The sequence below is a fragment of the Empidonax traillii genome, unplaced genomic scaffold, assembly GCF_003031625.1.
Source record: "Empidonax traillii isolate 1590-97213 ecotype Southwest subspecies unplaced genomic scaffold, ASM303162v1 scaffold1649:size159791, whole genome shotgun sequence".
NCBI classification, from domain to species: domain Eukaryota; kingdom Metazoa; phylum Chordata; class Aves; order Passeriformes; family Tyrannidae; genus Empidonax; species Empidonax traillii.
In genome coordinates, this window is record NW_020956842.1 from 138898 (window position 1) to 149234 (window position 10337).

General features: G+C 49.5%; 1 protein-coding gene across 1 annotated transcript in view; it reads left to right on the forward strand.

Annotated features, from left to right (window-relative positions):
• LOC114070654 (puromycin-sensitive aminopeptidase) overlaps positions 1-10125 on the forward strand; it is a 51218-nt gene extending 41093 nt beyond the window's left edge. The window contains exons 13-25 of the mRNA XM_027908182.1: positions 88-148; positions 930-1039; positions 1607-1670; positions 1817-1956; positions 2851-2985; positions 3371-3590; positions 4218-4360; positions 4743-4799; positions 5226-5333; positions 5691-5846; positions 5936-5983; positions 8354-8502; positions 9969-10125. Of these exons, the coding sequence (XP_027763983.1) occupies positions 88-148; positions 930-1039; positions 1607-1670; positions 1817-1956; positions 2851-2985; positions 3371-3590; positions 4218-4360; positions 4743-4799; positions 5226-5333; positions 5691-5846; positions 5936-5983; positions 8354-8502; positions 9969-10083 (1506 nt within the window). The 3' untranslated portion in view covers positions 10084-10125. The remainder of the gene's footprint in view (positions 1-87; positions 149-929; positions 1040-1606; positions 1671-1816; positions 1957-2850; positions 2986-3370; positions 3591-4217; positions 4361-4742; positions 4800-5225; positions 5334-5690; positions 5847-5935; positions 5984-8353; positions 8503-9968) is intronic.
• The last annotated feature ends 212 nt before the right edge of the window (positions 10126-10337 follow it).

A 10337-nucleotide genomic window follows, 5' to 3' on the forward strand; every position in this document is an offset into this window, starting at 1 on the left:
CAGGACTGTGGGATTCCCTGGCTGATTCCTGGGCATCAGCACAGCACAGAGGGAGGTGCCATGACCTGTCCCCTTGTGTGTTCCCAGGATTTCCGGAAAGGCATGAATTTGTACCTGACCAAATTCCAGCAGAAAAACGCTGCCACAGGTAACTGGGGGTCACGGTGGGCTTGGGGAAAAAACGGGGATTTCTGGATCCAGCCCTGCAGTGCTGAAGGGATGAATCTTTAAACAGCTGTTTTTCCACCTGAGATAGCTGAAATGCCAGGAAATAACTGGCTTGTTTCCAGTTTCATGCCCCTGCACAGCCAGGGTTCAGCATCCCCAGGGGTTTTCTGAGTGGCTGAGGTGACGTGAAAGGGCTGGTTTACCCTTCACCACCTTTGCACAGTCATGGAATTTAGAAACAGAGCCTGTGCTTTGCCAAGTGAGCCTTTTGCAAGCTTCCTTCTGCAGTTATTGATCGTGTGTGTGGTTAAACAGGTCAAAGTCTTGTCCAACATCCCCCCAGCACGTTCTTTGCTTAAACCTTTCCGTGGATCAGGCAGAAATGTGGAAGTGGAACATCAAGCTCTGTCAGCCCGTGGTGTTTGCTCAGCAATTTTGACATAATATATAAAAAAAAAAAAAACTAAAGGAAAAGGTGGTGCTATCTGAATAGTTAACGTTATTTTTAAGGTATTTTTTCACAGCGTGTGTACTGATTGCTTTATTTTTCAGTAGTAAAGAAGCTGTTTGTCCCCCCTCTCCCCCCTGAGTGGTTTAAACTATTTCCTTTTTCTTGCCTCTCCTGTGTTACAATTCAATACAAACACAACCCAAAGCATGAACACAAACTGGAGTAAGAGCCCACCCTCCCCTATCGTGCCCTTAATAAATCCTGACCCACCCAGACTCTGGGGGTCCTGAGCCAGACCTTTCTCCTGCAGAGGATCTCTGGGAAAGCCTGGAAAAAGCCAGTGGCAAACCCATTGCTGCTGTGATGAACACGTGGACCAAACAAATGGGATTCCCGCTCATTTACGTGGAAGCTGAGCAGGTAAATCCAACCTTTGGGGTCACCCCAGAGTAGCAGCTTTGCCCTGGGCTGTGGTTTAGGGTCGGATTTGGGGCATGCACTGATCTAAACACCCTCTCTGATCAAGGCAGGGCTCGCTTTGTGTGGTGACAGTTCTGGCTCTGAAGGGAGGGGGGTGCAGCTCCCTGGAGGAATCTGCTCCAAATCCATGGGGAGTTGTCCCAGGAACTCCCTGGATCCCTGGAGTTTGTGACGTTGGAAGTTGCTCTGTGTGTGTGAAACGTGTGCTGGGGGAGGGAGGCTCTGCCTCAGCTCGCCCTGCTTCTCATTCCACTTCAGTTATGCTTATTCCACAAGATTGCAGGGTGAGGGAGGATCACTGGGAGCAAATTCAGCTGGGAATCAGGGCATGTGTGTTCCGACAGGAGCAGGGATTTGTGCTTTGGGGTGAATCCTCAGGTAGCTCCTGTTTCTGGAGGAGGATCCCAGTTACCCCGTTAGACAGGGGGCACACCTGGTGATAACAGAAGCTGACATTAGACATTCTACTCATTCCTTTCTCTCTTTCTCTTCCCTTTTTGTCTTCAGCAAGAAGATGACAGAGTGTTGAAGTTAGTCCAGAAGAAATTCTGTGCCAGTGGACCATATACTGGTGAGATGAGCAGGATCAGAGCAATCCCTGCTGCTCCTGCACTGAAGCAGCCAGTGCTGAACCTGCAGCTGGGGCCTCTTTGAACAGCTTGTTTCTCACAGTTGTGTGTGTTCTTCCTCCTTCCTTTCCACCCTTTCTCCTTCCAGGGGAGGATTTCCCCATGTGGATGGTGCCCATAAGTATTTGCACAAGTGATGACCCCACCTGTGCCAAAATGCAGATCCTGATGGACAAACCAGAGCTCACTGTGGTTTTGAAAGACACCAAAGCAGACCAGTGGGTGAAGGTGAGTCCTCGTGAGGGAGGGCACGGCTGGGGGTGAGTTTGGAGCCACTGGAATGTTCCCTTGCATTTCATTTCCCCTTTTTTTTTTTTCTTTTATTCCTTCCCCTTGGACTCTTGTGTTTCTTCTGGAAGGGCCTCTCTGTGCTGCTGTTGGATTTTTGGCTCCTCTCTGGACACTTCCTTAGTGGAGCCCTTTTCCCTTCCAGAACTACTCCAGACAATGTAAACTGGGACTTTTTAGGAATCCAAGCCTGGGCAATCAGAGGCAGCTTTGGAGTGGAGATGTGGTGGCTTTTTTGGTCTCCCAGGGCAACCAGAGTTTAATTCAAGTCCATCCTGAGCAAAAAATAGTCCTGTTTATCTTTCCTTAGTGGGAAGGATTTCTGGTGGCCACTGCCAGGCCAATGTGCAAGTGAGAAAAAGCCACTGCTGAGCTCTGCTGGAGCCACAGGGGGTTTAAAACCTGGGAGGGGGTTTAAAAACTGGGAAGGAATTCAGAAACAGAGGGAATTTAAAAAGGGCAGTTTAGAAACTGGAAGAAAATTTAAAATCTGAGAGACAGACTGGGAGAGACCTTAAAAATGAGAGAGAATTTAAAAACTGAGAGTTTAAAACCTGAGAGAGAATTTAAAAACTGGAAGGCAGCAGTGGCTGGGCCTCTTGTAGGAGCTGCTAGGGGAGCTCCCTCTTCTCTCCCTGTCCTTTTCTCCTTTGAAATCTTGATTTTTTTTTTTTTCCCCTCCCTTATCATGTTTTTAATTTTTCATTTAAATGATAACGATTCACTTGTGTGACCTGCAAGGCCTGGGGACATTTCCAGTGGTCCAAACCATTAAAAAGCATCACCTGATCCATTCCCTCCTTGTAATTTTGGGCTGGTTTTGGTCCTTTGCAGCTCAACCTGGGCACGGTGGGGTTTTACCGCACCCAGTACAGCCCGGACATGCTGGAGAGTTTAATCCCAGCCATCAAAGACCTCTCCCTACCCCCTGTGGACAGGCTGGGCCTGCAGAATGATCTCTTCTCTCTGGTAAGTCCGATAAAAACTGCAGAAATTGGGGGGGTTTATGGCAGTTTTTACAGGCAAAATGCCTTTGGGGTTGGTGCACGTGCTTATTTTTATTTATTATTAATATTGTTATTAATATTTATTACCAATACTAATTACCAATATTATTTATCATTAGTATTACTTATTACAAACATTATTTATTAGAATTATCACTATTTGTGATAAATATCAACAGTGATATTTCTAATAAATAATGATAAATATTATCATCAATAGTATTAGATGGTACAGGTATTATTTATTATAAACAAGTGACAAGCAATGAATGAATCAAACAGTGAGCTGCTCAGTGCCTTCACTCTGCCTGCAAATGAGATGACTCCGTGTGTTTCTCCCCTGCCAGGCCCGAGCTGGAATCATTAGCACTGTAGAGGTTCTCAAAGTCATGGAGGCTTTTGTGAACGAGCCCAATTACACCGTGTGGAGCGACCTGAGCTGTAACCTGGGCATCCTCTCCACCCTCCTGTCCCACACAGACTTCCACGAGGAGATCCAGGTGTTCGTGAAAGACGTCTTCTCCCCCATAGGGGAGAGACTGGGATGGGACCCCAAACCTGGAGAGGGTAGGAAACTTCTGCTCTGGATCCTGGGGGGGCTCTGCAAAACTCCTGTGGCCATGAGTCGGGATTTTGGGGGGGGAAATTCTGTTGTGAAATCCAGTGCTGGGTTTGGAAATTTAATGTCAGTAATTCAAAATTTTGAAGGAAATTTCTGCTGTGAAAGACAGTAACGATTTTGGAGAACTCTAAATGAGCCATCAGGAATTTGGGAAAGGGGAGAGAAGGGAGGAAAAGGAGGCACTCAAGGGGTGTTTTTATACTTAAAACCAGACACAGAACCCCCCTCAGAAGATCCTTCTGTTATGCACGAGTTAAAACCTTTCTGTACCTGGTAAAAATTCTCTGCTTGATTTTGCTGGAGTGCAGGAAAATCCTGGGATTGCAGGGATGGAAAACCATGTATGTGCATGTCCTGGTCAGCCCTGGTGTAGGTAAAATGGTTAAAATTCCTGACTTAACTCAGATTTCAGACTCACAAGTTGTATTCGGGCTGGAATTTTCTTCTCCTGACCCTCTTGCTGTGGAAAAAAAAAAAAAATCAATGTATTCCCCACCAAGGAGAGGGAGAAAAGGCCTGGACTCAACTGTGCCTCCCAATAATTACATTTTTTCCCTCCTCCTCACCCTTAGGTCACCTGGACGCCCTCCTGAGGGGTCTGGTCTTGGGAAAACTGGGAAAAGCCGGGCACAAGGCAACGTTGGAAGAGGCCCGGCGCCGCTTCAAGGACCACGTGGAAGGAAAACACATCCTGTCAGCTGACCTGAGGAGTCCTGTAGGTTCCTGCACATCCTGGTGCCCCAAAACACCGTCCCCGCTCCCAGAAGCAGGGCACCAGAGGGGAGCAGTGTGGAGGTGTGAGACAGGGGGTGGGAGCTTTGGGTCAGTCCACAGCTCGGATCAGCTTCCCAAGGAACCGGTCCTGGGGAGGATGAAATGTCCCTGTGTTTGCCATCCCGGTGTTTGGCTGGGCTTGGAATTGCCAAAATCACACCCAGGTTGAGGGAGGAGGTGAAGGAGTGGAAGCATCTCTACAGTGCAGTCTGAGAACACTCAGGGTGGGGTCAGTGCTGGGGAATTCTATCCCAAACATGCCCAAACTGTCACATTTCTGGGAGTTCTGAGGGCGTTCCCTGGTGTGTTTTGCTCTGTCCTAGGTCTATGTGACGGTGCTGAAGCACGGAGACAGCTCTACTTTGGACACCATGCTGAAGGTGGGCTCCCCCTCACTCTGAAATTCAACATTTCACCCCAAAAGCTCCTCTGGGATGTGGTTTATCCCCCCCCAGGCTCGGTCCCTGCTCCCTGCCTGCTGTGAAGTTGCCACCTAGTGGAGTGTCCCAGCTCTCCTTTTGGGATTCTTCCTCCCTGCTGGAGGAACACTTGACCTTCTAAACTACTTGACCTTTGTATAAACAGCGATGCAAATCAGTTTATTACTAATTTAATTTGTGCTCCTGGACACGGGATGAGTCTGTGGTGGGGGAATAACTGCAGGGTGAGTCACCAGCCAGGCCAATTTGTCACATATTGGGCTGGAAGATTAATTAGCAGCTCTGCCATACCCAGTGAGTCCATTAGGTGAGAAGTCAGCCTTTTTTTGTTTTATATTTTAACAACCCTTCCCTTTGGCCCTGAAGCTCCACAAGCAGGCAGACATGCAGGAGGAGAAGAACAGAATTGAACGTGTTCTCGGAGCCATCTCTCAGCCAGAACTGATTCAAAAAGTTCTCACCTTTGCACTTTCAGTAAGTTCTTGGGAAAGCTGCTGGATAGGAGGATAATCACAGTAATTATAATTATAATAATCTTAATATTGGGATATTCCTTCAGGGTATTGTATGACCCCTACCTTCTGGGAGTGGCAAGTGTGTTCAGAGCACTGTGAGCATAAAATGGGTTAAAACAGGAGAAATCTTAATTATTAAGTCTTTAAATTGTATCTTCAATTTTTTTTTTAGGGAATTTGGTTTTTTTTATTAACAGATTAAGTCTTTGGGGTAAAAAGAAAAGCTTTTATTGACAGCCTGGGTGTAGAAATACACAAAGGCAGCGTGCTGGATTTTTGGAGCAGTGTGGAACATCCCTTTGTTTTCCATCCCCAGGAAGAGGTACGTCCCCAGGACACGGTGTCAGTGATCGGAGGAGTCGCTGGAGGCAGCAAGCAGGGCAGGAAAGCTGCTTGGAAATTTGTAAGGGACAATTGGGAGGAACTTTATAATCGATACCAAGGTGGATTCTTAATATCCAGACTAATAAAGGTACGTGTGGGGCCAAGCCAGCCCCAGGCTGTGCTGTGGGAAGTGCTGGAGCCTCACCCTTTGGCTCACGCTGTTCTTTTTCCCTTCAGCTCACAGTGGATGGATTTGCAAATGATAAAATGGCTGCAGAAGTGAAGGTAAGAACCTTTTAATTGGAGAAGTGATTAATTAATCCGTGACAAGCCCTGTGAGCGCTGAGGGGAGAGCCAGGAGTTTCCACGTGGATTCTGTGGTGGGGCTGTGGCTCTGCCTGGTTCTGCCCCTGAGCTGCCCTGCTTTGGGTTGGATAGAATATCACTGCAACTCCTTCAGTTAGCATTTGCCAAGTCATGTGCAATCCCAGTGAAATCACTCTTTCCTTCTTTTGGGCTTTGGTAAAATCCAGCACAGTCCTCCCCAGACTGACAGGGCACCTTTGGGGCTCCCTGGGATGACAGCAGGGGGAATTCCTGGCAGGAACTGGCTCAGTTCCACCCTCCACAGGTTTTCTGTGCTGTGCCCAAGGGCAAGGCTTTGGCCCAGGCAGATCAGTGTCTTGGCAGGGTCTGTCTTGAGCTGGGAGCTTGAGGTGATGTGACTTTGTTACACCCCCTTGTCTCAGTGGAGTTTTGGGAAGAGGTGTGGGCTTGATGGTTTATTCTTTTGCAAGAATGACTTCTTGGAGGAAGAAACCTAAAAAAATGTGGCCCTTAAGTTATCACTTTCCTGGTAGGAAAATGCTCAGGAGGAATCCTTATTGTGAAGATCAGCTGAGCCATGAGCTCACTCTGCCCTTTTTACCGTCTAGTAATTTGAGAAAAGATTTAATAGCTCAAGTGGTTTTACAGAGAAATCCTGCACTACAGTTGGTATTTTTTTTTTCTTAAAAAACACTTTGCAAAAACATCTACCAGAAAAGTCATCCCTAAGTAAATCCCAGCTCCTTTCCAGGAGAGCTCCCTGAGCCAGCACACCGAGCTTTGAGGGGAGCCCTTCAGGTGGCTGAGCCTCCCTGTCACCCTGTGGTTAGTGTGAGGTGGTCTGCCAAATCCTGGGAAAAGCTGCTTGGAGGGAGGCAGGGATGGCTCCTGGCTGTGCCAGCTCCCTCTCCTTCAGCCGATGGGAAAATGCAAAGTCACAGCAGCCTCAGGGGAAGCTCCTCCAGCCTCAGCTGCTGGTGGGGGATCGATGGTGTTGGTGCTGGAGGAGGAAACGTGAGACCATCCAGCAAAACTCCCGAGTGCTGCTGGGCCTTTGGAGGTCACTGCACAGCCTGCAGAGAGGCCTGGGAGGAGCTCTGGGAAACCTGATCCCGGGACAAATGCTTGTGCACGGTGGCCTTAGGCTTCCCCCGTGTCTCCTTCGGGTGTCCCGAAATACCCGCTGGACCTGCTGCCTGGGGGCTGGATCCGACTCCTTGGAGCCACGTGCTGTCCCTGCAGCAAGGACAGGGCAGGGCAGGGCAGGGCAGGAGGGGGCTGGCTCATGGGAAAGCCGCTGTGGCTTTCCTTTAGCGCAGGAATGGGGGGATTTTGCTGTTCCCACTCTCCTGTTAGGGATTGTACCTCCTGCAAGCTCAGCCAGGTGTTCAGTTGGTGCCAGTGCGGCCTCACCTCGAGTGCTGGGGGCAGTTCTGGGTGCCACTGTCTAGGATGGATCTAAAGCTGTTGGAGAGTGTCCAAAGGAGGGACCCAAGGATGGGGAAGGGCCTGGAGGGGAAGCTGAGGGTGAGGGCACTTGGTTTGTTCAGCTGGAGGAGACTGAAGGTCTGCAGCTCCTCCTGAGGGGCTGATCTCTGCTCTGTGTGGGCAGGGATAGGACCCAGGGAATGGCTGGAGCTGTGCCAGGGGGATTTTGGGAAAGGTTCTTCCCCCAGAGGGTGGTTGGCACTGAACAGGCTCCCCAGGGCAGTGGGCACAGCCCCAAGGCTGCCAGAGCTGCAGGAGGGTTTGGACAACGCTCTGAGGGACAGGGGGGGATTGTTGGGGTGTCCTGGGCAGGGCCAGTTGTGTTGACTCTGGGCTCAGTTCAGTTTGTAAATATTAACTCCAAACCACTAAATAACTGCCAGCACTTATTAATTGTTCTTGTCAATAATACTTTGTGAGCTGCCAGTGACTTCACTAAATCAAGTTGTTGACTCAGTAACCTCCTGGCAGGAGGGGGGAGCCAGGTGGGGGTCAGGCTCTTCTCCCAGGCAGTAGGATGAGAGGGCACAGGGGAGGTTTAGGGTGGGCACAGGGGAGGTTTAGGGTGGGCACAGGGGAGGTTTAGGGTGGGCATTAGGAAGAAGTTCTTCACAGGAAGGGTGATTGGCTTTGGAATGGGCTGCCCAGGGAGGCGATGGAGTCACCAATCCCTGGAGGTGCTCAAGAAGCGCCCGGGTGTGGCACCAGCGCCAGGGAGGGGTTGGCCCAGGGGATGGACTCTCTGGGAGGTGTTTTCCAAGCCCGGTGGATCCTGTGGTTCTGTGAGTGTCCAGAGCCCAGTCCCCACCGCGGGTGCTGCCGCCTGTGCTCCCTCCCCAGGCGTTCTTCGAGAGCCACCCCGCGCCGTCGGCGGAGCGCACGGTGCAGCAGTGCTGCGAGAACATCCTGCTCAACGCCGCCTGGCTCAAGCGGGACGCCGACAACATCCACCACTTCCTGGCCCAGCGCAGGGGCCCCCCGGCCACCGTGTGAGCCCCCCCATCCCCACCCCCCCCAGGTGCCACCCACCACCACCACCACCGCGGTCCTGCCCCCTCCCCTGGGTGAGGGGGCACAGGGACGAGCCACCCCTCCGGAATGCCAAGAATTTGGAGTACCTTTTCTTTTCTTTTTTTTTTTTTTATTTTTTTTTCTCAGCCCTCAGACTGGGGATTGGACCGTGAATGTAGAGTTTTAACTGGTTCCTGCTCACACTCCAGATTTGGGAAAAACAAACAAACAAACAAACAAACAAAAAAAAAAGGAAAAAAAATAATCCTGTGTTAAAATGATCAGCAATCCAGCGAAAAGAGAGAGGAGAGAGAAAAACAAGACAAAAAACAAACACCCGAAAGAAATCTGTAAATATGATAGTAATAAAATAGAGCATAACAAAACTGTGAAACTTCCTCAAGCCTTGTCAGTGGTTAAAATATTTAACACTCCCCACCCCCCTCCTGACACTCTTATTGACAGATGTTCTGTTTTTTACACCCTCCCCCACCCCCCAAAAAATAAATAAAAGGAAACCAGTGGTTTCTAGGTCAGTGGAGAGGCTGGGGCAGGAAGGGGTGAAAGCCTCAGCTGGTGTGGAACAGGTCACTGGGGAAGGCAGGTAGTGGTATAACATAGTCTGTGCATCATCCCAAGGGCAGGGTTTTGGGGAGATGTTCCTGCAAACCCTCCTACCCCATGGATAGTAGGTTCCCTCCCCTTTGTGTTACCGTTCAGCAAAACCAAACCTGTTCTGTTGCTCCTCCGTCCCCCTCCCGGGTTCCACCCGCTGATGTTCCTTCGCAGAGAGAACGGGATTGGGAGCAAACCCCTTTCCCAGCCACACTCGAGAAGAGAAAGGCTCCTGAATTCAGATTTTCAGTTCAGAACCACCCCCTCCCCGTGCATGCAGGTGAGGAGATGGCTGTGGGGCTGGGCTGGGCTCTCCTGGCCCAGCCACCACTGCTTTTCCAAAGGATCCAGCTGCTCCCATCTCCTCCTTGGCCGTAGCTTTCCGTTCCTTTCTGTGATGTTGATGGTAATTAAGAAGCCTTAAATTAGTGCTGACTGGCGTGATGATGATGATGAAGTCCAAGCTGTGTGCCATCATCCCCTCCCAAGGCAGCGTGGTACTAACCAGCCACAACACCCTCTAACAGTGCAAAGGTTGGAGTTCCATATTTTTCCCTCCCCCTTTCTATTATTTTTCTTTAACAGGAATTCGTATTTGGTGTGGCTTTAACTGTATTTCAGAAGGTCATCAGACTAACTGTCAGACTGCTTCCCTGAAACATTTTTTGTGCTATTGTTTAAAAAAGAAAAAACCAGGAGAAAAAAAAAAAAAAGGTTACAAAGGAGATTAAAAAAAAAAAAGATTAAAAAAAAAAGATTTAAAAACAGTTGGCGTTAATAAAAAATGTCAATGTGAAATTCACATCCTCATCTTGTGTTCTCTTCGAAGCCTCCAAGGACCCAAAGCTGGGAGGGGACAGTGGCCAAGGTGTCATTTACAGCCTCAAGGAACCCCCAGTCCTCCTGGGCCATCAGTGGTAGGTCCTGGGGAGCACAGACTGTGAGTAGAGCCTGTATAATCTAAATAAAAAGCACTAAAGAACTGACCAGGATGGGGTTTGGAAGGTAAAGGGGAAGTTAATTGTTAGTGAGCAAATCTGTATTAAATCCTGAAAAGCTGGGGGGGAGAGGGAACAGCATCGTCCACCACATTTATATTGAACTCCTGAAAGTTTGGGAACAGCATCCTGCAAGTGCTGCTGCTCCAGGGCAGGGAAACAGCCCAGGAACAGGACTGCAGGAGCAGCCACAGAGCTCT